The sequence below is a fragment of the Canis lupus genome, chromosome 3, assembly GCF_048164855.1.
Source record: "Canis lupus baileyi chromosome 3, mCanLup2.hap1, whole genome shotgun sequence".
NCBI lineage: Eukaryota > Metazoa > Chordata > Mammalia > Carnivora > Canidae > Canis > Canis lupus.
The window spans coordinates 53,003,102-53,031,003 of record NC_132840.1 but is presented as its reverse complement, the minus strand read 5'-3'; the positions used below and the strand labels follow the sequence as shown (position 1 = coordinate 53,031,003).

Here is a 27,902-nt window from a genome sequence, read left to right as displayed (position 1 = left end):
ACACAACTGTGGCCCCAGACAGAGGGAAGGGGAGAGGCCAGTTTCTGGAGCTGGCACAGAAAGCCGAGCCAGGCCCCGAGGTCCAGAAACTACAAAACAGACTGCAAAACCTATGTTGGTAGGCATTTTTTTTAATCTATTAATGTCCTCCCCCCAGTATAGATGAAGTAAGGAGGAAGGACAAACAGAAGTGATGTTGAAGACAGTACATGGAAATGTTTCCAAATTATGTACCAGCTTGTAATCAAATGAAATACAAAATGCCACAGGACCATCTCACGTGTAAAGGAGGAAGGAGTCTGCAGGTCACATGGCTCCATCCCAGAGGCACGGTCTCTACTGGCAGTGACCTCGAGGAGGTTTGCTGCAACCTTATCTTATCAAGTCTGTGCTCTTTGGTGCAGCTTGTTACCATCTGGCTTCTGATTCACTCATTTTTTCTTCCAAGAGCCGAGGCTGTGCTCGGGTGTCACGCATCACAGAGCATGCCCAGACGAAGACGAAGGGGGCGGGCAAGGAGCTTCCTCTTTGCTCTCGGTCTAGTTCAGGCACAGCTGACCGATGTGCTAAATGGGCGGGTCTGAGCAGCCATGCTGGAGGGTGCAGGCGACGTTCTGGTGACCTCCACGATGACGGTGTCAGAAGAGCGAGCACGCGGGCAGAGCATGATACGAGGCCAGCAGGGAGATGCAGGAAGAGAAAGGAAGGAACAAGTGGGCAGCATCAGGGGAGGCCCTGGAGGAGAAGCGGCATAGACTGGCCATGGAGGAAGGGTGGGATTACAGCAGGGGGGGACAAGGAGAAGGATCTTCCCGAGGCGCCGGCAGAGGCACCCTGACCCTGCTCTGGCCGGAGCAGAAGGTCCACTCAGGTGAGCGAGCGTGATGTGGTGAGCTTCAACAGCTGGTGAGGGGACGGCACCCACGAGCAGTCAAGACAGCTGTAGGAGGCCTTTTTCTCCCAGTGCCCCTGGGAGCTGGAGAAGAGGCATTTTGAAACGGTGCCGTCTACACCCAGTCTCTTTAGGATAGGTCCCTCCCCAAACAGGCCTGCTCATCGGACTCCTGGGGGGGACTCCCAGCACATGTCCCTGATCCACTGCTGGGACCTGGAAACAGTTATTTTTAAGCAGCAGCCAAGTGATTCTGACCAGAGGTCGTTTGTGAAGCAGAGGTTAAGACAAGTAGGTGGAAGAACAGGATGGGAAAAGGAGTGTGCAGAGGTTGGTAACAGAGTTCAGGGGAGGGAGAGAGACAGGAGAGGAAGGAGCAGAGGGGACAGCCTGGCAGGGGAGGGACAGGGGTCAGCAACTGCCCGCTTCTGGGACAGGGTGGCTGGCTATGCTGACCAGCTCCCATGGCAGCTCCCATGGCAGAGGGCAGGGGGCAGGGGGACATTCTGACTCTGGTTCTCCTTAAAAGCCACGTTAAAAAAAAAAAAAAGCCACGTTAAAGTTCTAGGAGCGGACAGGGGCAACTCACACGACCCCTATACACTTTGTCCAGAGGGGCACCAAAGTTAGGAGACGTCTAACTTTTTAAATCATTAAGTCAATACCCTTAGCATTTATGATAAACTTTTATGTGTAGCTGTTCATAGTTGGCTGCATGGGAAACCATAAGGCTACCACCCACAGAGAACCAGCTGAACTGAGAGGCACAGTATGCTAAGCCCAAAGACTTGTAGGAGCTCAAAGCACACAGAAGTGGTAGAAGAAGACAGGATGGACACCGAAGAGAGGTTGGTTTGCCACAACCACATTTCCACAGAGACAGATTCACCACAGTAAGACATCTGGCTCCTTGCCTTACACAGTGAAGACAGGTCCTCTGAGTACCACAAGCTGACCGCTCAAAGGTACTGACTCTCACTAACCAAATGCACAATAGCCTGATGCACAACAACCTAATAGTAACAAGTCAAAACCCAGTAATACATATGCAAAAAATAGAGAGGAATCCAAATATATCACTAAAGAAAGTCACTTACAGTTAGAGAGCAAGGAAGAAAGGAACAGAGAATAAATATAACCATAAAACAAGTAACAAAATGGCAATAAATACACACATACCTATGAATGATTTTTTGAATGTAAATGGACTAAACCCTCCATTCAAAAGACACAGAGTGACAGGATGAGTAAAAAAATAAGACCCATCTATTCACTGCATACAAGAGACTCATATCAGACCTAAAGATGCATGGAGATTGAAAATGAAGGGATGGAGAAGCATTTATCCTGAAAATGGATCTGAAAACAAAGCTGGGGTAACAATACTTATATTGGACAGATTACACTTTAAAATGAACTGTAACAAGAGACAAAGAAGGACACTTCATAAAAGGAACAATCCAACAAGAAGATAAAACAATTGTAAATATTTTTTTAAAGATTCTGTTTATTTATTTGAGAGAGAGAGAGAGAGCATGAGCAGGAGAAGCAGACTCCCTGCTGAGCAAGGAGCCCAAAGCGAGACTCAATCTCAGGACCCCAGGGCCATGACCTGAGCCGAAGGCAGATGCTCAATGGACTGAGTCACCCAGGCACCCCAACAATTGTGAATATTTATGCACTCAACATGGGGACACCCAAATATGTAAAACAGTTAATAACAAAAAAGTAATCAATAGTAACTATAGTAGGGGCCTTTAACACACTATGTACATCAATGGACAGACCATCCAAACGGAAAATCAACCAGGAAACAGTGGCTCTGAATGACACATTGGATCAGATGGATTTAACAGATATGTTCAGAACATTCCATCCTAAAACAGCAGAGTGCACATTCTTTTCAAGTGCACATGGAACATTTTCCAGGACAGGTTACGTATTAGGCCACAAAACAAGTCTCAACAGATTGAAAAAGATCGAAGTCATAACCATGCATCTTTTCTGACTACAACACTATGAAACTGAAATCAATCACAAGAAAAAATCTGGAAAGAACATAAACATATGGAGGTTAAATGTGCTATTAAACAAGGAATTGATCAACTGAGAAATCAAAGAGGAAGTCAAAAAAATACATGGAGACAAATGAAAATGAAAACACAACAACACACAAAAAACAATCTTTGGAATACAGCAAAAGCAATTCAAAGTGGGGAGTTTATAGCAATACAGGCCTACCACAAGAAGCAAGAAACATCTCAAACAACCTAACCTTACACATGAAGGAGCTGGAAAAAGAAGAAACCATTAGAAGGAAGGAAATAAAGATTAGAGCAGAAATAAATGAAATAGAAACTAAAACAAAACAAAACCCAATACAATGGATCAATAAAACCAGGAGCTGGTTATTTGAAAAGATCAACAAAACTGATAAACCTTTAGTAGAATTACAAAGAGAGTGAGGGAGTGCCTGGGTGACTCAGTTGAGCATCCAATTCTTGATTTCAGCTCAGGTCATGATCTCAGAGTCATGGAATCAAGCCCCACATCAGGCTCCATGCTAGCCATGGAGCCTGCTTAAGATTCTCTCCATCCCCCTCTCCTCAACCCATTCATGCACACACTCTCAGAGAGAGGACTCAAAGTCAATCAGAAATGAAAGAGAAGGGATCCCTGGGTGGCTCAGCGGTTAGGCGCCTGCCCTTGGCCCAGGCGCGATCCTGGAGTCCCGGGATCAAGTCCCGCATTGGGCTCCTGGCATGGAGCCTGCTTCTCCCTCTGCCTGTGTCTCTGCCTCTCTCTCTCTCTCTCTCTCTGTGTCTATCATAAATAAATAAATAAATCTTTAAAAAAATGAAAGAGAAGAACTAAAAACCAACATTTCAATAATACAAAGGATTGTTAGAGATTATAAAAAATTATATGCCAATAAACTGGATAATCTAGAAGTAATGGATAAATTCCTAGAAGCATATAACCTCCCAAAACTGAATCAGGAATAGAAAATTTGAATAGACCGATTACCAGCAATGAAATTGAACCACTAATCAAAAAATTCCTAAAAAACAAAAGTGCAGGACCAGATGGTTTCATAGGTGAATTCTATCAAACAGTAGAGAAGAGTTAATACCTATTCTTCTCAAACTATTCCAAAAAGTAGAAGAGAGAGGAAAACTTCTAAATTCACTCTGTGAGGCTGGCATTACCCTGATACCAAAACCAGATTATTAAGACAGTGCATACAAAAAACTATAGGCCAATATCTCTGATGAACATAGATGCAAAAATTCTCAACAAAATATTAGAAAACTGAATCCAACTATATAGTAAATAAATCATTCACCACAATCAAGTGTGCTTTATTCCTGAGATGCAGGAGTGGTTCAATATTCACAAATCAATCAACATGACACCTCACATAAATATGAGAAAGAATAAAGACCACATGATCATTTCAACCAATGCAGGAAAAGCACAACAAAATACAACATCTATTTGCAATTAAAAAAAAAAAAAAAAACTCTCCGCAAGTAGAGTTACAGGAAACCTACCTCAACATACTAAAAGCCATATATGAAAACCTCAGAGCTAACATACTCCATGCTGAAAAACTGACAGCTTTCCGCCTAGAATCAGGCACATGACAAAATGCTCACTCACCACTTTTATTGAACATAGTACTGGAAGTCCTAACCACAGCAATCAGACAAAAATTTTAAAAAGGCATCCAAATTGGTAAAGAAGAAGTAAAATGTTCACTATTTGCAGATAATGTGATACTATATAGAGAAAACCCTAAAGACTCCACCAAAAAACTACTATAACTGATAAATTCAGTAAATGAGGTATTCAGTAAAGTCACAGGATACAAAACCAGTGCACAGAAATACACTGCATTTCTACATATTAATAATGAAACAGCAGAGAATTTGAGAAAACAATCCCATTTACAATTGCACAAAAATAGTAAGATACCTAGAAATAAACTTAACCCAAGAGGTGAAAGACCTATACTCTGAAAACTATAAAACACTCATGAAAGAAATTGAAGATGACACAAACAAATGGCTCATGGATTGGGAAGATGAATATTGTTAATATGTCCATACTATCCAAAGCCATCTACAGATTTAATGCAATCCCTATCAAAATACCAACAGCATTTTCACAGAACTAAAACAATCCTAAAATTTGTATGGAAAGAATCACAAGAAAATGAAAAAGCTGGAAGTATCACAATCCCAAATTTCAAGATATACTACAAAACAGTAGTGATCAAGACAGTATGGTACTGGCAAAAAATACAGAAACATAGATCAATAGAACAGAACAGAAAGCCCAGAAATAAACCCACCATTATAAGGTCAATTAATCTTTAACAAAAGAACCAAAATTATACTTTGGAAAAAAGTCTCTTCAACGAATGGTGTTGGGAAAACTGGATATCTCCATGCAAAAGAATGAAGCTGGATCACTTTCTTTCACCATTCTCTTACACAATACACAAAAATAAACTCAAAATGGATTAAGGACCTAAATGTGAGACCTGAAAGCATAGAATCCTAGAAGAGAACACAGGCAATAACATCTCGGACATCAGCCATAACAACATCTTTCTAGATATGTCTTCTGAGGCAAGGGAAACAAAAGCAAAAATAAACTATTAGGACTTCATCAAAATAAAAAGCTTCTTCTGCACAAGGTAGGAAACAATAAAACTAAAAGACAGCATACTGAATAGAAGATATTTGCAAATGACATATCCAATAACAGGCTAGTATCCAAAATATATAAAGAATTTATACAACTCAACACCCAAAATCTAAATAATCCAATTAAAAATGGGCAGGAGACATGAACAGACATTTCTGCAAAGAAGACATGCAGATAGCCAACAGACGTATGAAAAGATGTTCATCATCACTTACCATTAGGGAAATGCAAACCAAAACAATAAGATGGTCACCTCACACCTATCAAAATGGCTAAAATCAACAACACAAGCAACAACAGATGTTGGCGAGGACATGGAGAAAAAGGAACGCTCGTGCCCTGTTGGTGGGAATGCAAACTGGTGCAGCCACTGTGAGAACAGTATGGAGGAGCCTCAAGAAATTTAAACTAGAACTGCTATATGATCCAGTAATCATAGTAGTGAGTATGTACCCAAAGAAAACCAGAACACTAATTTAAAAGGATATATGCACCCCTATGTTTAGACCAGTATCATTTTGTAACACCCAATTATGGAAACAGCCCCAGTGTCCATCAGCTGATGAATAAAGAATGTGTGGTGTATACATACAATGGAATATTATCCAGCCATAAAACAGAATGAAATCTTGCCATTGTTGTTGTCTATGCAACAACATAGATGCCACTAGAGAATAATACTAGGTGAAATAAGTCAGAGAAAGACAAATACCATATGATTTCACTGATATGTGGAATTTAAGAAAAAAAGAGACAAAAAGCCAGACCCTTAACTTATAAAGAACAAACTGATGGTGACCAGAGTGGGGGGAATGGGTGAAATAGGTGAAAAGGATGAAGGAGGGCACCTGCCGTGATGAGCACTGAGAAATGTATGGAATTGTTGAATCACAATATTGTGCACTTGAAACTATATAACACTGTATATTAACTACACAGGAATTAAAAGAAAAAATTTCTGTGAAACAGTAAAAATAAACACCATATTTCAATAAGACAAAAACATATAAAATATCCTATTAATTTTTCTATTACCTACATATTAAGATATCTGACATTTTAGATATATTGAGTTCAATGGAAATATATTATGAAAATCAAGTTCATCTTTTTAATTTTTTATAGGGGGCTACAAGAAAATTTAAAATTACACACGTTACTCACATTTGCAGCTTGCATTATATCGCATTTGAGCAGTGCTAGTGCTCTCTTAGTTGGAATGATTGGCCAGCCTACACACTGGGCAGGGCTGGGAATTTTTTTTTTTTAAGATTTTCTTCATTTATTTGAGAGAGAGAGACAGAGAGCACAAGCAGAGGGAGGGGCAGAACAAGAGGGACAAGCAGACTCCCCGCTGCTCCATCCCAGGACCCCAAGATCATGACCTGAGTCAGACATTTAAGCTGAGTCACCCAGGTGCCCTGGGAATCGTTTTTGATTATTCAAATGTTTTAGGACATCAGACTTTTCTTTTCTCCCTTAGGCTTTCAGTGGCAATTAACAAACTCTGTTTCTAAATATGTAAAGGATACTCAAACTTGAAGTCCAGCTTGCTGATTTGGAGAACTAACCATTTCAACTCTTTACTCTGATCCATTGTTCTGACTTAATAGCACAGGTCTGACAGGGCCTTGCTTTGAACCTCTTGACGACTTACAGTCACCGCTCACCAGGCAGCCGCCCTGCCCCATGTGCCTTCCGTCTTCCAATGCACCGTCAGAACACCCAGCTGGATGGGCTGTGGTCACCCTTGGTCTGGAAGTCAGACTGGAAGGGGTGCAGCTCATGTCATTCCCACCACCGTCCCCATCACCTCCCCTCCTGTGTTACAGACAGATGAAAGCTGGCTGCAAAGGCCACCTTCATTGGGAAGAAAAAGCAGATAGGAACTGACCATCAGGACAGGGTGCAGCCTGCAGCCCCTCGAGGAAGAGGATGTGGGTGTTGCTGACGCCCTCTGGACTGAATGCTGGTTGCCTGGCTGTGAGCCCAGAGCACCCAGCTGCTTCAGATCCAACAGAGGTACCCTTTCCAAATGGAAGTTCCTGGCCCTCCAGGGGTTAGAGTCCTTAGGTGTGGACTGCAGCCTACGAATCTGAGGAATTTGATAAGATTGGGCTTGAACAAATGTAAACAGGTTTCTGTATGATAGTATAGCTGGACCTTTAAGAAGGGCCCACTTGCCCAGAGCATGGCCAGAAATTTCCTGTCTGCCCACCCCAGCCTCCACTGATCTGGAAACACCTCAAGAAACTGATGTTTTCTGAACAGCTTCCAGGAAATGCTGTCCTAGAATCTATGCTTTCCTCTTCTCCTAAGAAGGGACACAACTCTGACTTAGTGAATTTGTGGTGGGGCTCTCTCTCATTCCCTCTCAGCCCCTACAATGAATGTGAGTCATTTCTACTTCATCTAAAGGTCATGGGAATACTGACGTCAGACACCTAACTACAAGGTGAATGGTTTCCTCTTTTCCTAAACTGTTCTTCACTCTCAAACTGGCAAAACCTCAGAGACAGTACATTCTCGAAGGCTCTGTCACTTCCACATTCAATCAGCAAATGTAAAAGCATTGTCAGAAAGAATTAACATCAGATTATAAGCAGATGTGAGAAAGTTTTAAGAAAGCCAAGTTACACATTTTATGTTTCTCTATCAAAATGATTTCAGATTTCCAAATAGTGTTTAAAATTCAGAATCGCATATTTTTTAAGATCTTATTTTTTTAGAGTGGTTTTTAGGTTCATAGCAAAATCAAAAGGAACGTACAGAGATTTCCCACATACTCCCAGCTCCCATACAGCCTGCCCCTCATCCGCATCTCCTACCAGAGTGGTCCATTTGTTACAACTGAGGAGCCTACACCATCTCATCACAATCACCCACAGTCCGTGGTTTATACTGGGGCTCCCTATTGGTGTTGTACATTCCAGTGGTCTGGACAAATGTGTCAGGACAGGGCAGCCCAGGTGGCTCAGCTGTTTAGCGCTGCCTTCAGCCCAGGGCATGATCCTGGAGACCCAGGATTGAGTCCCACATTGAGTTCCCTGCATGGAGCCTGCTTCTCCCTCTGCCCTGTGTCTCTGCCTCTCTCTGTGTCTCTTATGAATAAATAAATAAAATCTTAAAAAAAAATGTGTCAGGACACAACTGTGATACTTGACAGAAAAGGAAGGAGAGAGCTGCTCCCTTCATCGTACGAGCTTATTATGGGGAGGCAGTTTCGGGGCTGCAGATCAGCAAAGAGCTCCACAGTTCTACTGAACTGAGGATGTGCAGAGCAGAGCTTGTGGAGGCCAAAGCAGCGGGGTTTGTAGAGCAGAGTGCCTACATCAGGGAGCCGCCCAGACAAAAAGCCTCAAACATCTGCACAGGGGTTCCCCTCGAGACTCTGGCTGGCTACTGCTCTACACGTGAGTGAGGAAAAAACCATCCAAGGCTGAGAAGGAACCATGAGGAACAGAGAACAAATCTCAGAGCTCACATAGAGCTGGGAATATGTGTTTGTGTTCCCACTAACTGGAGTACAAATAAAAATTTTTTTAAATTTAAAAAAGCAGGAAATATCAAAGAGAATTCTCAGAAGAGTATCAACCTAGTAGCAGGCTAAACTGAACTCAGACTAAAACTGGTCTGTACTCCCACTGTAGCAAAGCTGAAACACAAACTTCCAACAGATCCTCTAATTTCAAGTAAATTAACTGCAGGGGAAAAAAATTCCAGCACTGTTAAAAGGAATAGACCAAAATCCAGCACTCAAAAATGTAAAATTCATAGTGTCTGACATAAGCTAAGCAAATTACAAGCATGTAAAGAAGCAGGAATATATATGATCTATATCCAGGAGAAAAGTGGATCCTATTGGAAAGGAGCCAGAAATGGCAGGGATGATGGAATTCACAGACAAGGAGGTTAGGACATGATCGTAAGTTTGCTGTATATGTTTAGGAGACAGAAGAAAATACAAACCTGATAAAGAACAAATGGAACATATAAATGGAACGTGCAGAGATGGAAAATATAATAGCTGAATGAAAAATGAGATGTTTGGAAGATTTACAGATGATGAAAACATAGCAAAAGAAACTATCCAAAGTGAGGGGAAAAGCAAAATACTGGAAAAAAGTAGACAGCCCATCAGGGACCTGTGGGATAATATCTAGTGATTTAATATATGTAATTAGAGTCCCAGGAGGATGGAGGCGAGGGCAAGGGTCAGGAAAAAACACTTGAAGAAATGCCACAGTTTTGCAAGTTTGACAAAAACTATAAACCCATAGGCGCAAGAAGCTCAATAAGCCTATGCAGAATATACCTAATGAAAACTATGTAAAGGTACCCTTCACCCTTAGTGAAACTCAAGGGTAAAGAAGGCGGGGTGAGGGGCGGGAATAGGGGCGGGGTATATGCAAAGGAGCAAAGAAAGAAATGAGCAGATTTCTCATAAGGAGCTATGCAAACTGGAGACAGTGGAGAGATAGCATGAATGTGCTAACAGAAAAGTGCCAAAAAGAAAACGAGAGGTACCAGGGCAGCTCAGTCGGTTGGGCATCTGATTCTTGATTTCAGCTCAGGTCATGGTCTCAGGATCATGGGATCAAGCCCCATGCCAGGCTCCTTGCTCAGTGAGGAGTCTGCTGGAGATTCTCTCTCCCTCGGTCCCTCCCCACCTTGCTCGCCATCTCTCAAATAAATAAATCTTTAAAAAATAATAATAAACCCAGAACCCTTTGACTAGCACAAAAAGAAAACTAAATAAAGGCGTACCTCACTTTGTGGCATTTCACTCTACTGAGCTTTGCAGATAATTGCATTTTTTTTTTTTTTTTTTTTTTTTTTTTACAAATAGAAAGATCGTGGCAACCTGCATCAAGCAAGTTATAGGCCTCGTTTTTTCCAACAGCATTTGCTCACTTCATTTCTCTGTGTCACATTTTGGTAATTCTCACAATATTTCAAATGTAATTGGTAAATGTTTATGTGTTCTGACTGTTCCATTGACTGGCCATTCCTTTGTCCCTCACCCTCTTCATTGGCCACCCTCTTCCCTGAGACACAACAATATTGAAATTAGGCAATTAATAACCCCGACAGTGGCTCCTAAGTGTTCAAGTGAAAAGAAGAGTCACATGTCTCTCACTTGAAATCAAAAGCTGGAAACAATTAAGCTTAGTGAGGAAAGCATGTTAAAAGACAAGATAGACCAAAAGCTAGGCCTCTTGCACCAAATGGTTAGCTCAGTTGTGAATGCAAAGGAAAAGTTCTTGAAGGAAATTAAACTGCTTGTCCCGTGGACACACACATGATAAGAAAGTGAAACAGCCGTCTTACTGATGTGGATAAATGTCAGTGGTCTGGATAGAAGGTCAAAGCAGCCCCAACATTCCCTTAAGTAAAAGCCTAATCCAGAGCAAGGCCCGAGCACTCTTCAATTCCATGAAGGCTGAGAGAGGTGAGGAAGCTGCAGAATAAAAGTCTGAAGCTATCAGAGGTTGGTTCAGGAGGTTTAAGGAAAGAAATCATCTTCATACATAAAGGTGCAAGCTGCAGGTTCTCCAAAAGATTGAGCTAATGAAAGTGGTTACACTCAGCAACAGATCTTCAATGTAGATGAAACAGCCTTCTGTTGGAAGAAGATGCCATCTAGAACTCTGACAGCTGGAGAGAAGTCAATGCCTGACTTCAAAGCTTTAAATAGGCCGACTCTCTCGTTAGGAGCTCATGCAGCTGGTGACTTTAAGTTGAAGCCAATGCTCATTTACCATTCTGAGAATTGCAGGGCCCTTCAGAATTGTCCTTAATCTACTCTGTCTGTGTTCTTTCACTGGAACAATAAAGCCTGGATGGCAGCACATCTGTTGACAACATGGTTTACTGAATATTTTAAGCCCACTGCTCAAAAAAACCAGAATCCTTTCAAAATATGGCTGCCTATTGACAATGCACCTGGTCACCCAAGAGTGCTGATGGAAATGTACCTGAAATTAATGTTGGTTTTATGACTGCTAACACAACATCCATTCTGTAGCCTATGGATCAAGGAGGAATTTCAACTTCCAAGTCTTATTATTTGTGAAATATATTTTACAAGGTTCTAGCTGCCATGGATTGTATTCCTCTGATAGATGTGGACAAAGTAAATTGATAACTTTTGGAAAGTATTCACCTTCTAGATGCCACTTAGAACATTTGTGATTCATGGGAAGAAGTCAAAATATCAACCATAGGATATAGTAGGAATAGGAGGAGTTTAGAAGAACTTGATTCCAACTCTTATGGATGACTTTGAGAGGTTCAAGACTTCTGTGGAGGAAGTCACTGCAGATGTGGTACAAAAAGCAAAAGAACTAGAATCAGAAGTGGAGCCAGAAGATGGGACTGATTCACTACAATCTCATGATAAAACTTGAATGGATGAGGAGTTGCTTCTATTTTTTTTTTAAGATTTTATTTATTTATTCATGAGAGAGAGAGAGAGAGAGAGAGGCAGACACAGGCAGAGGGAGAAGCAGGCTCCATGAAGGGAGGGAGCCTGACGTGTCACGGGACTCCAGGATCATGCCCTGGGGCGAAGGCAGGCACCAAACCACTGAGCCACCCAGGGATCCCTGTAGTTGTTTTTTATAGATGAGCAAAGAACGTGGTTTCTTCAGATAGAATCTACTTCTGGTGAAGATGCTATGAAATTTTTGAAGTGACAACAAAGGATTGAGAATATTCCAAACATGTAGCTGATAAAGCAGCAGCAGGGTTTGAGAGGATGGACTGCAATTTGGGTCAAATGCTATCAAACAGCATTGCAGCTACAGAGAAATTGTTTGTGAAAGGAAGAGTCAATCAATACAACAAACGTCACTGTTGTCTTATTTTCAAAAACTGCCACTGTCACCCCAGCCTTCAGCAGCCACCACCCTGAACACTCAGCAGCCATCAATGAGACAAGACCCTCCACCAGCAAAAAGATGAGTACTTGCTGAAAGCTCAGATGATGGCTATTTTTTTTTAAAGATTTTATTTATTTATTCATGATAGTCACAGAGAGAGAGAGAGGCTCAGAGACACAGGCAGAGGGAGAAGCAGGCTCCGTGCACCGGGAGCCCGACGTGGGATTCGATCCCGGGTCTCCAGGATCGCGCCCTGGGCCAAAGGCAGGCGCCAAACCGCTGCGCCACCCAGGGATCCCTGATGATGGCTATTTTTAAGTGAAGGTATGTACATTGTTTTTTCATATATAATACTAATGCACACTTAATAGATTACAGTGTAAACATTAACTTTCACACGTACTGGGAACCCAAAACATTCATTTGACTTGCTTTATTGCAATATATAGCTTCTTGCAGTGGTCTAGAACCAAATCCACAATATCTCTGAGATATGGCTATAAGCATGTTCTCAGACAACAAAGAGAATCCATATCCAACAGGCCTAAAATAAAAGTTAAAAGCAATGCTCCAGACAGAAGGAAAATGATACCATATGGAAATCCAGATCTACACAAAGAAATGACTGTCTCCATGGATGGTAAATATGTGAGTAGTATTAAAGACATTTTTTTATCACTTAAGAATCTTCAAAAAATAATTGACTTTTTAAAACAAAAATAAGGGGCAGCCTGAGTGGCTCAGCGGTTTAGCGCTTGCCTTCTGCCTAGGGCATAATCCTGGAGTCCCAGGATTGAGTCCCACGTTGGGCTCCCTGCATGGAGCCTGCTTCTCCCTCTGCCTGTGTCTCTACATCTTTCTCTCTGGATCTTTCATGAATAAATAAATTAAAACAAAAATAATAATTACTATGGGCTTTTTATGACATATGTAGAACCAAAATGTATGTCAACAATAGCATAAAAATGAAAGGGAGGAATATAACTGCTACATTGTACGTGACGTGGCATATTATTTGAAGGTAGACTGTGAGTAAAGAGACATACGTAAATCCTAGAGGAGGGGTCAGCAAACTAATGGCCTGCAGGCCAAATCCAGCCCACAACCTGTTTTTGTAAGCATTTACTGGACTAAGGCCACAATCATTTAATTTACACATTGTGTATGGCTGCTTTTGTGCTAAGACTGACGAGGTGAGTAGCTACAACAGAGACCATGCGGCCTCGAAAGCCTACAGTATTTTTTTTAATTTATTTTTTATTGGTGTTCAATTGACTAACATACAGAATAACCCCCAGTGCCCGTCACCCATTCACTCCCATCCCCCGCCCTCCTCCCCTTCTACCCCCCCTAGTTCGTTTCCCAGAGTTAGCAGTCTTTACGTTCTGTCTCCCTTTCTGATATTTCCCACACATACAGTATTTTTTTTTAAAGCCTACAGTATTTACTATTTGACACTGTGCTGAAAATGTGCCAACCCCTACCCAGAGCAGCCAATGAAATAAGTAAAAAAAAAAAAAAAAAAAAAAGTAGATTTAAACTCTGTCATACTGATAATTACATTAAATATAAATGATCTAAGTGTCCAAAGTACTGATTAGAATTGTCAGAATAAACAAACCAACAAGATCTAACACACTGTTGTGTCAGAGATCCTGTCCCCAGATCACTTCTGCATTTGAAGATTGGATCTCAGCACACAATTCTACACTTGACTGAGACTGTTACAATGGGACAGTAAAAATACACGCACAGGGACACCTGGGTGGCTCAGTCACTTAAGCATCTGCCTTCAGCTCAGGTCATGATCTCAGGGTCCTGAGATCAAGCCAAGCATTGGGCTCCCTGCTCAGTGGGGAGTATAATTCTCCCTCTCCCTCTGCTCTTCCCCCGTTCATGCTCATGTGCACTCGCTCGCTCTCTCTCAAATAAAATCTTTTTTTTTTAAAGAATAAAAATAAATAAATAAATAAATAAATGAATATATATATATATATATATATATATATATATATATATATATATATATATATGGCTGGATCATGAAGGGAAAATTCACAGCAGAGTCAAGAGAAATCCATATGCAGACTTCTTATGCCATCTCCCTCTCCTGAGGTATCACATAGAGTATGATCCTATATCCAGAGAAAATATTTTAGGAATGAAGGGGAAATCAAGACCTTTTCAGATAAAGGAAAATCATAACAGAATTTGTCACCAACCCTAAAAGATGGGAGGAGGAAAGGATCCAAGATGGTGACATGGTAAGATCCTGAACTCAGCCCTCTCCAGGGTCATACCAAATCCATACCTATATATAGAACAATTCCTCCTGAAGAAGTGGTGAGGGCTGACTGGATAGAGGGCCTTGGTACAGTGGAAAGGAATAGTACTGAGGGCCTGGGGGCAGATTTGTCTGCCCTGTGGCACAGAAAAAAAAAAAAACAGTTTAAAAGGGCAGATAGAATGTAAAGGAACCAGCTTTACTCCACCAAATGGTGAGGGAACTGCTGGAAATTTCTTCTAGCGTCAGAGGCCTGGGTGAGTGCCACTGTTCATGATCCACCTTTTTTTTTTTTTTTTATTAAAGATTTTATTAACTTGAGAGAGTGAGTGGAGGAGACAGAGAGAGAGAATATAAAGCAGACTCTGTGCTGAGTGCAGAGCCCAACATGAGGCTTCATCCCATGACCACAAGACCATGACCTGAGCCAAAACCAAGAGTTGGACGCTCAACTGACTGAGCCACCCAGTGCCCATCTCCTCCACTGTGACAGCACAGATGACAGCAAGGTCTGGGGACCCTAGATGGCCAGCTGCCTTAGTGAGCTCCAGGCCTCCAGTCACACAGGTCTAGTCCTCACATCAAGGCAGCCCCCGTAAGGCACACACCACGACACCCCTGGACAGCATCTACTGAAGCTACTACTAGTCAGCTCACCAAGGCAACATGGGCACAAAGCATCCCAGAACACCCCAGGCTTGTACCTCTTTCAACTCTAGATGACTCACCAGGGCGTCCCCTGGGTGCTGCACCCCAGGGGCTCCTAGCCTGCACCTAACTTCAGCTCTAGCCACCTCAGCAGGGAGGGCCCAGCTTGGAGCACCCCGACCCACTACAGCTCCAGTCAGCCAGTCAAAATCACTAAGCACATGCAGTCTACACAGGGGACATCCCTACACAATATTCTTCCCTTAGGTTTAGGAGAAGTAGCTGTTCCAACTAATTCACAGACTCAAACACAGACAGTAATGAGGAGATAGAGGAATATGCTCCAAATAAGAGAAAACAAAACCAAACTGGGGCCAGGGGCGGGGGGGGGGGGGTTGGGGGCACAGATAATAGAACTAAATGAAATGGAGATAAAGCAATCTACCTGATAAAGAGTACAAAGTAATTATCACAGAGATGCTGATCAGACTTGATAGAGGAGTGGACAGACTCAGTGAGAACTTCAACAAAGAGATGGAATTTATTAAAAAAGAAACAATCAGGGGCACCTGGGCGGCTCAGTGGTTGAGCATCTGCCTTCAGCTTAGGTTGTTATCCCAGGGTCCTGGGATTGAGTCCTGCATTGGGCTCCCCGCAGGGAGCCTGCTTCTCCCTCTGCCTCTCTCTCTGTGTGTCTCTCATGAATGAATAAATAAATAAAATCTTTAAAAAAGAAAGAAAGAAAAACAGAGTTGAAGAACACAATAACTGAAATGAAAAATACACTACAGGGAATCAACATTAAGTTAGAGGATGTCAAAGCAGAACCACAAGCTGGAAGACAGAGTAATGGAAAGTACTAAAGCTGAAGAAAAAAAGAAGAAAAAAGAATTTTTAAAATAAGGGTGGGTTAAGCAATCTCTAGCACAATATCAAGCATACAAACATTTACAATATAAGGGTCCCAGAAGAAGGAGAGAGAGAGAGACAGAAATTTTATTTGAAGAAATAATAGTTGAAAACTCTCCTAACCTTAGGAAGAAAAAAGGCATCCAGGTCCAGGAATCACAAAATGTCTCTAACAAGATGAATTCAGAGTGGTCCACACCAAGATACATAATAATTAAAATGTCACAGATTGAAAATAAAGAGAGCATCTTAGAAGTACCAAAGGAGAACAACTATTTATATACAAAGGAAACCCCATGAGGCTATCAGCTGAGTTTCTGACATAAATTTTACATGCCAGAGGGCACCTGGGTAGCTCAGTCTGTTAAGCATCCGACCTTTGATTTCAGCTCAAGTTATGATCACATGGTCATGGGATGGAGCCCCACATCCAGCTACCCTGTGTGGAAGGAAGGGAGGGAAGGGAGGAAGGCAGGGAGGGAAGGAGGGAGGAAAATTTTACAAGCCAGAAGGGACTGGCATGATATATTCAAAGTGCTGAAAGGAAAAAAACCTACAACCAAGGATACTCTACCTGGTAAGGTTTATCATTCGGAATTTAAAAACCAATAAAGAGCTTCTCAGACAAAAGTTAAAGGAGTTCATCACCACTAAACCACCCATATAAGAAATGGTAAAGAGACTTAAGCAGAAAAGGATACAATTAGAAATAAAAGTTATTATTTAAATTTCATGAGTAGAAGCAAACATAAAGGTAATAGATCAATCATTTATAAAGCTAGTATGGCATTACCCTAATACCAAAACCTAGACAGGCACTACAAAAAAAAAAAAAAAAAGTCAACATCTCTGATGAACATAGATTTAAAAATCCTCAGCAAAATATTAGCAAACCAATCCAACAATACATTATATACATCATCCACTTCAATCAAGTGAGATTCATTCCAGGGATGCAAGAGTGGTTCAATATTCACAAAACAATCAATGTGATTAACCATAATAACAAAAAAAAAAAAAAAAGGATTAGGGCACCTGGGTGGCTCAATTGGTTAAGGATCTGCCTTCAACTCAGGTCATGACCTCAGGGTCCTGGGAACAAGCCCTGCTCAGTGAGGAGTCTGCTTCATCCTCTGACTCTCCCTCTGCCCCTCCATCCACATTCCTCTCTCTCACTCTCTCAAAATCTTTTTTTTTTTAAATCAATCAGTGGAATTCACAACATGAATGTACATAAGAAAAAAATAGGATTATCTTCATAAATGAAAAAAAATTAACAAAATTTAATACCAAACCTTGACTTAAAATATCAGAAAAATAAGAAAAGGAACTTAACTAAATAAATGACATCAAAGAAAAACTGACCACATTTAATGATGAAAGACAATTTTTTTCCTCTAAGTTTGAAACAAGAATAATGTCCACCCTCATTTATCATTGTAAAGAAGTTCCTAGATAGTATAAGGCAAGAAATAGTTACACAGACAGGATCTCATAAAAAAGAGGCTTTGAATTCATTTTTTTCCCTTTGCACTAAATTTTGATACTTATTTTATTAAAAAATCAGCTATTTTTAGGGAAACTTTATTTAAACCTAAGTTATAAACTGCGCATAACAATGAATAGCTGGGGCTGTTTTCCTTTTTAAAAAAATATTACAGCATTTATATCTGAAAATAGCCCAGCCACTCGACTCCATGGTATAGGAAGTATATATGCAACAGCAACAGTCTCTCTGTGAATTTCATAAAGAAGTTATTCATCTATTTCCTATAAATCAGGGGTCAGAAGGTTAGTTTCTAGTTGTCACTTAGGACCCGAAATAAGTTCCTCTTAAAGAGAGGTTTTTTTTTTTTTTTTTTTTTTTTTAAACAGTTCCAAGAGTTAGGAGAAAGATTTGGGCCTAGCACTACACAATGCAGTCTCCCATCCCACAGGCAAGGTGACTCGAGGCTCCACTGAGGTCTCTCCATTTTAGCAGTCTGCACTTTAGGCAAGCCGAGCGGCCTCAGTCCACATAGGCAGCTATAATTGAACACCAGACTGGGTGGCTTAAAAACAATACAAATTTACTTCTCACAGTTCCAGAGGCATCGGCAGATCTGGTGTCTGGTGAGGGCCCACTTCCTGGTTCACTGCCAGCCATCATCTTACTGGGCCCCCACAAGACAAAAGAGGTGAGGGGGCTCTCTCTGGGGTCTCCTTTATAGCAAGAGCACTGATCCCATTCGTGAGGTCCCCACGTCACGACCCAATCACCTCCTAATACCATCACACTGTGGGTCAGGATTCCAACATACATATTTGGGTGCATGGGGAAGGGATATATTCAGTCCATACCATGAGGCTTGTCGAGTACTCTAACCCCTGTACAGAACCCACTGTACTAGAAATGGGGTCTTAAAGAAATTGCTAGAGATCCTTGTCATAACCAAAGTTACAAAATCAAATTTAACAATGGTTTTCAACGTAACCCTTCTTTACAAAGTTCATCCAGTAGTTGGAAGAGGGCTCCTTCAAGGTGACCCTGTATCCAATACCTCGATTCTGGAGGAAATCCCTGACTTGGGGGGACACAGATCTCCCAGGCTTGGGCCTCTTGTGCTTCTGAGCTGTGCACAGAAGCCTGCAGGGCTGCTGCAAAGGCTGGAGGAGAACCGATGCTTTACGGTTGGTGGAAGCAGCAGGGAACCCACAGGTGGTCTGGGGTCCACAGTGGACGTTGACTCCTATCAGTAGACAGGTGTAGACTCTGATTGCATGGAGCAGGGAAAGTTTTAAAGTCTGCAAGTCAAGTATTAGGGACAGTCACTGTGTCAGCACCACTCCTGGAGTTGTCATCTGTCTGCCTGTGTGCCATGAGTCAGAGGTCCCTAAGGCCAGTTGTTTCCAGGGACTTCCTGCCCCCTCACTCTTTGCCCTCTTGCTCTTTGTCTACAGGGGGAGCTGACCATGACCAGTGACATGGAGACCTTACAGAACGCCCTATACCTAGACACAGTGCCAGAGTCCTGGACCAGGCGAGCCTACCCTTCAACAGCAGGCCTGGGAACCTGGTTTTTGGACCTCCTCAACCGAATCAAAGAGTTGGAAGCTTGGATAGGAGACTTTGCAATGCCCTCCACGGTGTGGCTGACAGGCTTCTTCAACCCCCAGTCCTTCCTGACCGCCATCATGCAGTCCACGGCCCGTAAGAACGAGTGGCCCCTGGACAAGATGGCCCTGCAATGTGATGTGACCAAGAAGAACAGGGAGGACTTCAAGAGCCCTCCTCGGGAAGGGGCCTACATCCATGGCCTCTTCATGGAAGGCGCTCGCTGGGACATACAGGTAAATCTTGGGGTGAGCCTCAGGGCACCCTCTGTGGGCTGATTAAATTGCATGTTGCCTCCACTGAGTCTGATCACGAAAAGGCATGTCCCGGGATCTTCTGACCTAGGTGTCCTTCCCTTGAGGCCATCAAGCCACTTTCATGCAGCCAGGGATGGCACATCTAGCACAGACTTCACAGAGTGGGTAGAGTATAGTAATTAAAGGCAAGGGCTCGAGAACTGAACAGCTGGATCTAGATCCCAGCATCTCCATCTACTGCCGCTATGACCTTGGAACATGGTTCTACCTCTCCAAATCTGTTTCTTCGAGTGCTAAATGGGAAAATATATAGGCTGCAAAAATTAAATTAGTTACTATATGGGGCACTTGGAATAGTGCCTGGCACACAGAGAGTGCTCCAAAGGTGTTGGAGTTGGCTATCCCTGCTACTGGCTGACCGGGGGATATCATTTCACCCCCCGCGGCCACTTCCTCATTCCTGAGCTCTAGGAAGGCCAGCATCCCTTCTGCCTTTTACATTGCCCCTGTCTGCAAAGGGAGTCCAGTAGATGCTATTTTACAGGGCATTCTGAAAGGATTCCTCAGTGAAGCCTGATAAAAATTTGAGTCACAATAAGATTAGCTGGGATAAATGACATGCGCAAGGATGGATAACTCTAGAACAAGTTTATGTTTGTTATACACATGACCTGGAAGAGGTGCTTAATCAAATACCCTGCTTGGTAAGTGACACTTAACTGTTCCTAGCAGTCAGTATCGAATTAATGGGAGAAAACTGTTAGAAGATCTATAATATCATAGAAGGTCATATAAATACACATAGAGCTGTATTAAACAATGACTCCCAAAATTCTACCAGAACCTCAGAATGTGACCCTACCTAGAAATAGGGTCTTTGCAGATATAAGTAGTTAAGATGAGGTTATACTCTACTATACACTTAGGGCAGAGCAGGCCCTAAATCCAAGGACTGGAATCCTTATAAGGCCATATTGGAAGCACAGAAGCAAATGTCCTGTGAGGACAGAGGCAGAAATTGGAGTGATACATCTGTAAGCCAAGAAATGCCAAGGATGGCCAGCAGCCACCAGAAGCTAAGAGAGAGGCATGGGATAGTTTCTGCCTCAGAGCCTCCAGAAGGAGCAGACCCTATGTATACCTTGATTTAAGACTCAGGCCTTCAGCAGTGTGAAAAAATATATTTCTGTTGTTTAAAGCAACCAAATTCATAGTAACTTGTTACAGCAGCCCTATGAAACCAACTGAGGGCCAACAGAGAAGACAGTAAAGCAAGACAGTGTTTAAACAGCCTGAAACTTGAGAAGGAAGCTACCTTCCCCCTCTCTATGCTAACATTTGTCCAAGATTCCATCAGTGGGGATCACACACAGATTATATTAGGTATAGGGTGGCCTTGGGTGGCCAGAACTAGAATACAAAAAAAAAAAAATTGGAGCAATTAGGGAAGAAGTTCAAAAGAGCACTGGCACTGTGGGAGAAAGGGGAAAGGACACCGATTCTAATCATCTAATTATCCAATATTTTATTACCTTGTTTCTTCATAATAACTTCCCAAAAAGCAATACTCGCCCACCAAGAACTCTTGTTCTGTTTCTGCTCCTAGAAAGACATCAGCAAAGGTAAGAGTAAGAATGTCCAAAAATATCCTCCATAAAATCATAACACTGGCCCAAAATTGTCAGAACCCACTTTTTTACACAACTCTAGAGATCAACCAAAGGCTTTTAGCTTTTTAGTGTTTTGTGAAGAAAAACATCCAACTCTCACTAAGAAGAAACACTTGGCAGACTTTTTTTTAAAGAAAAGTTTTGTGGGGTGTTTTGTTTTGTTTTTTGTTTTTTGTTTTTTTTTGACAGAGAGAAAGAGCATGAGCAGGGTGAGGGGCAGGCAAAGGGAGATGGAGAAGCAGACTCCCACTAGGCAGAGAGCCCAATGTGAGGCTCAATCCCAGGACCCCAGGACCATGACCTGAGCTGAAGACAGATACTTAACCAACTGATCCACCCAGGCACCCTACTGGGCAGCCTTTTAACTTGCTCTGTTTCTATTCTTTCCCCACCAACTCTGTGGTGGCCTTGAGAACCAACATGCCACAGTCGTAGTGCAAACAGCAGCCTCCCAGCCATTTGAGGCAAAATGGAGTTGTAGTTCTTTCAAAGCTCCATTCCCAGAAAACTGTCATTATTTTCCCCTACCTGTTGATTTCATGGAAAACCCCCATTTATAAGTCTGTCTCTATTTGACCTGAGTTAGAGCTCACGCAAGGGAACAGCCTTTCCCCCCCAAGGGCCATTTACTGTTTTCTGTCTAAAAACAGTCAGACAACTGTTTAATCCTTTAGATAACAGTGCAAATAACAGGCTAACCAAAAAGCTTAAAAAGAGAAGCTGGAGCATGAGATGACCTCCAACATGGCCCTGGAAACCTAGAAGGCCACACCCATGTGCCGGGCTGTGCACAGGCTCAAGAAAGACCTAAGAAGGCTATAAACTCACCTCTGGCTGACCTGGAGGCTCTTTACAAGCAGGAAGTTAAGACTAAGCCAGAATGTTAAACCGCCCTGCTGAGCACTGAAGGCATGCCCAACTCATACGCAGAGCCCCTGAGCAAAAACTGAGAGACTTACTGGATGCAGGTGTTTAAGAAAATCTCTGTCCTGTTACTTGCTAACCACTCAGCTAACTGGGCAGGCCACTTCAGTAGTCATATGTGACAAAGACAGACTTTACAGAATCAGTTCAGAAAAGAAGTTACTAAATAAACAACAACAACAAACCCTATGTTGACGTTTTCAACAAAAAATCATGAGACATTCAAAGAAACCAAAGGGGGGGGGTGGGGAGCAGTCAAAAGAAATGGTTCCTGGGAAGCCCAGGTGGCTCAACAAGTTTAGCGCCACCTTCAGCCCAGGGCATGATCCTAGAGACCCAGGATCGAGTCCCGCGTCAGGCTCCCTGTATGGAGCCTGCTTCTCCCTCTGCCTGTGTCTCTGCCTCTCTCTCTCTCTCTCTCTCATGAATAAATAAATAAAATCTTAAAAAAAAAAAAAAGAAATGGTTCCTGAAGTTCAGAAGTGGGACATACGAGGATCCCTGGATGGCGCAGCGGTTTAGCGCCTGCCTTTGGCCCAGGGCACAATCCTGGAGACCCGGGATCGAATCCCACGTCAGGCTCCCGGTGCATGGAGCCTGCTTCTCCCTCTGCCTATGTCTCTGCCTCTCTCTCTCTCTCTCTCTCTCTGTGACTATCATAAATACAAAATAAAAAATAAAAAGAAGTGGGACATACTACACAAAGCCTTTTAATCAGCCATTTTAAGTATGTTCAGAGAACCAAAGCAAAGTATGTGAACAATGTCTCACTGAATAGAGAATATTAATAATGGGAGGAAAATACATTTTAAAAAACCAAATAGTAACTCTGGAGTTGAAAAGTATTAATACCTTAAATGAAAATTCAGTAGGGAAATTCAACAGAAGATTTGAGCAGGCAGGAATCACCCAACTTGGAAGTACATCAATTGAGATGATACAATCTGACAAGCAGGAAGATAAAAAGAATGAAGACAAATGAACAGTTTAGAAACCTGAGAAAAATCAAGAAAGCCAACATCCCCATAGTGGAAGTCCCAAAAGGAGGAGAGAGAGAAAGAGCTAGAAAGACTATTTGAAGCAGTGATGGCCACTTTCCAGATTTGATTAAAAAAAAATAATAATCTATACATCCATGAATCTCAACAAAATCCAAACAGGATAAACTTAGAAATTCATACCTTGGGCACTTGGGTGGCTCAGGCAGTCAGTTAAGCATTCGACTCTTGATCTCAGCTCTGGACTAGATCTCAGGGCTATATGTTCAAGCCCATCAGAAAAAAAGGAAAGGAAAGGAAAGGGAAAAAGGGAAAGGAAAGGAAACCCACACCTGACATATTATAAGATAAAGAGAGAATCTTGAAAGCTGCAAGAGAAAAGCAATTTATCACATACAAGGGGTCCTCAATGGGATGAACAGCTGATTTCTCCTAAGAAACCATGAAGGCCAGAAGGCAGCAGAATGAAAGGTCAAAGTGCTGAAAGAGCAGCCAACAGTTCTATATTCAGTAAAACTATCTTTCAAAAATGAAGGAGAAATCAAGACATTCTCAGGAAAAAGAGAAGGGTGAGGTGCCTGGGTGGCTCAGTTGGTTAAGCATCCAACTCTATATTTCAGTTCAGGTCTTAATCTCAGGGTCATGAGTTCAAGCCCTGCGCTGGGCTCCACACTGAATGTGGTGCCTATTTAAAAAAGACAGACAGAGAGACAGAGAATTTACCACTAGCAGATGAGACCTGTAAGAAATACTTAAGAGAGTTCTTCAGGATGAAATAAGTTACAAGACAATAATCCAAATCCACATGAAGAAACAGTATACCAGCAAAGATAATTACATATGTAAATATAAAAAAGTTTGTATCTTTTATTTCTTTCCTAATCTGATTCAAAGGACAAGTCCAAGAAGCAATAACCATAAATCTGTGCTGATAAGCATAAAAGATGTTATTTGTATAATGAAAACAACACAAGGTTTTGAGCATAGGAAGGAGAAGGAATGGAACTTATATAGGAATACAGTTTTAGTATACTACTGAAATTAAGTTGGTATTATCCTGAAGTAGATTTTTTTACAATGATGTTGATTGTAATCCCTAGGGAAACCACAAAAAAAATAAATTTTAATATAGTAAAAGAAATGACAAGGGAATTAAAATGGTATACTAAAATAGATCTCTACTGAATGGAAAAGAAGGCAACAAAAGAGAAATTGAGAAGCAAAAAAAAAAAAAGAGGACATAGAAAACAAAGAGTCAAGTGGCAGATGTAAGCGTTACCTTATCAGTAATGGCATTAAATGTAAATAGATTGAACACTACAGTTGAAAGGCAGAGAACGGCAGAATGGATTTTTTTGATACAACTATAGGCTGTCTACCAGAGATACACTTTAGATTCAAAGACACAATAGGCTGAAAATTAAGAGATGGAAACAAATATGCTGTTCAAATAGAGAATTCAACCATAATAACTGGAGATATTAATACCCTACTACTAATAGTGACTGCTAATGATTAGCTTCTTTTGGGAGTGATGAAAATGTTCTAGAATTACAAAGTGATGACTGTACATTAGACAATACTGAATTGTACATTTTAAAAGGTTTGGTGTTGGGGATCCCTGGGTGGCTCAGCAGTTTTGCTCCTGCCTTTGGCCCAGGGCGTGATCCTAGAGTCCCAGGATCGAGTTCTGCATCAGGCTATCTGCATGGAGCCTGCTTCTCCCTCTGCCTGTGTCTCTGCCTCTCTCTCTCTCTGTCATGAATAAATAAATAAAATCTTTTAAATAAATAAATAAATAAATAAATAAATAAATAAATAAAAAAAACGTGTGGGGTGTTTATGGTATATGAGGAAAAAAAAAAAGTTCTACCCCTGTTTCCACTCCCTGCCACAAACACTCAGTTGCTGGGGTTAAGGGGGTCCCCACCATTTAAGTTCTAGTACTCTTCATGCCTCATACCAGCTTCTAATAGAACCAAAAAGGCACATTCTCTCCCTATAAACAAATTTCATGGAAAATGAGCCAAGTCCTATCCATAGTAGAAGGGGCTGTGAATCACCAGGACAAAAGCAAGGAATTTGTGAATCACTCTGTATCAACATTTGCCAAAGTATGTTGTCGTGGGAAATAGATAGATTGCCAAGAAAAGAGTCCTGTGGTCAAACAAGTTTGGGGAACACCAGGTTAAATAAAGTTCATCGCTTTCCGTTATTGCTAGGATTTCCTATATTCAGTGTACTAGTGTGCACTATAAAGCTTCAAGCCTAGGGTATGGTAAACACCTTTTCCCAAGTTTATTTGATGAAGGAACCCTTTTGTTCTTCAGAACATTTCTCGGGACTAATAATAAATAAATCCATTCATTAATTAAAAAAAAAACTGTCCTAGATTACTCTAATGGGACTCTCAGAAAACCACAGAGGCCCCAACTAGAAAGCTACAGAATAGTTAGGTCCCTATCACATGAGTAGGGATAGAACATAGCCCTGCTCAAAAAGTCAAAACACTCTTGTGAGAGGATGAGGTCCCATATAAAACTGAACAGGACATAACCAAACTCTTAAAAATCTAAAGCATTTGCAGGCAGGAGCTGTGCCTTATCTATCTTTAAAACCCTAGCAGAGGGATGCCTTGGTGGCTCAGTGGTTGAGTGTCAGGGTGTGTTCCCGAGGTCCTGGGATCAAGTCCCACATGGGGTTCCCCGCGGGGAGCCTGCTTCTCCCTCTGCCTGTGTCTCTGCCTCTGTCTCTCATGAATAAAATCTTAAAAAAAAAATAAACCCCTAGCACCTGGCATGATGACATCTGGCAAACGGTTGCATTCAATATGCTTATGAAATGAATGGATGAAAAAATTTAAAAAGACTCAACTTTCAAAGGGATTAATTTGTATGTGACACATAACAACTTGTAAAACTTTCCTTCAAAAAGTGATTTAGGCTGAAAAGCAGTAGAAATATGTTTTCTACATCTCAGACGCATTCTGTCCTGGATTGTTGAGCGAACCTGTAAGGCAGCAAGCATAAAGGCAGCCAGCCTTGCCAGCCTCTCAGCTATTGGGTCTTTGGACAGAAGGCTGGCTGGCCGGGCTCTGGGTCTGATCTAAGCTGGCTCTTTTCCTGTTCTTGTCCTCAGGCTGGGATCATTACAGACGCAAAGCTGAAGGATCTGACACCGCCCATGCCTGTGATGTTCATCAAAGCCATTCCTGCAGATAAGCAGGACCACCGCAGTGTCTATCCTTGTCCTGTGTACAAGACTTGTCAGCGGGGACCCACCTACGTGTGGACTTTCAACCTGAAGACTAAGGAGAAACCATCGAAGTGGGTGCTAGCTGGAGTTGCTTTGCTTCTCCAGACTTAGCTTTCTGCAGAACCACTGAGACAACAAGGCTGAGCTGGAGGCTGCCCAGAAGGACAAGTGGGTGAGGGGAGACACAAACATGAAGATAAGGAATCATACGTACTCACAATGCTGTAGAATTCTTGCAGGGAACCTGGAGAGAAGTGCCTATAGTAAGGTGGTGCTGGAAGAGTATAGACCCAGGAACTAGGGGAGAAGCATTCCATAACACTGCACCTTTCCTAATAAAGTGACTGACTCTTCAAGTGTGTCTGGTCCCAGCTTTGAGAGTGACAGAGTCATAAACGATCCTAAGACCAAGAGAAACAAACCACAAACGCTTGAGCCCTCATGCTGGTAAACTCTGTGCTCTAGCTCCCAGCTACTCCATGGATTAGCCACATCAACACCACCCCCGAGTTAGTCTGCATTTTGACAAGCTGAAAATGATATGAGGTGAAAGGATATGAATGCACGCTATGGTCTGGGAGACAGTACTCTGGATGTGGGATTACCAAACTTTTTCTGCAAAGGGCCAGACAGCAAATAGTTTAGGCTTTGCAGGGCCTGTGTCTGTTGCAGTGACTCAGCGCTGCCACTATAGCCTCAAAGTAGCCACAACACATAAATAAATGGGTGTGGCTGGGCTGCAGTAAAACGTATTTGCAAAAACAGATGGTGGGCCATATTTTGCTGATCATGGCTCGAGGATAAGGGAAGTACACACATGATATTTATCCTTCATTAATTCACACATGCCTTCAATCAGTTAATCAATCTCCTGAGAACACAACTGTGAGCAAGGTAGGTTGCCGCCTTGTACCTGTATCATCCTTCAGATCATTTAAGAGGGATCCGTGGAGAAACCCTTCCCCTAAAGCTTTTTAACCTAACAATTTTCTAGATTTTTCTCGGTGGAACAAATTTTCCCCGGAACCCCAAAGAGTTCCACAGTTCCTGTAAAGAGCTCTTAGAGGGAGGTCTGTTTGCTAAGAAGAGTCCAGGAGGGCCCAGTACTCCTTCCAGAATCCTTAATCCCATATATCCCTTACAACTTCCAATGCTGCCGGTCCAGGGAACACATTTGAAGAACTGCGATCTAAAACATAAAATCCCAACACTCTATTGAATACAAGATCAAATGCTAATTCCTCCATGATTTTCCTACTTTCTGGCCTGTGGCTCCTATACCCCCTAGCAAGGGGCTTCCTCCTCACCTCCATGCCATAAGACAGTTAACAAATTCCTCTGGAACCCAGGAATTCCAATCTGACTTTTGTC

At 42.0% G+C, this 27,902-nt stretch overlaps 1 protein-coding gene and 1 long non-coding RNA gene across 3 annotated transcripts in view; one reads left to right on the top strand and one right to left on the bottom strand.

The window, feature by feature from the left end:
• DNAH9 (dynein axonemal heavy chain 9) overlaps positions 1-27,420 on the top strand; it is a 336,893-nt gene extending 309,473 nt beyond the window's left edge. For both annotated transcript variants that reach the window (XM_072821109.1, XM_072821108.1), the window contains 2 exons: positions 19,274-19,663; positions 26,415-27,420. In XM_072821109.1, coding sequence (XP_072677210.1) covers positions 19,274-19,663; positions 26,415-26,642 — 618 coding nt within the window. In that variant the 3' untranslated portion in view covers positions 26,643-27,420. The remainder of the gene's footprint in view (positions 1-19,273; positions 19,664-26,414) is intronic.
• LOC140630608 (uncharacterized) lies at positions 81-26,997 on the bottom strand. Its single transcript, XR_012028364.1, has 3 exons — positions 26,746-26,997; positions 21,217-21,286; positions 81-735 (listed from the first exon to the last, which is right to left on the bottom strand). It is a non-coding gene; the product is annotated as an uncharacterized lncRNA (long non-coding RNA).
• Positions 27,421-27,902: the final 482 nt, after the last annotated feature.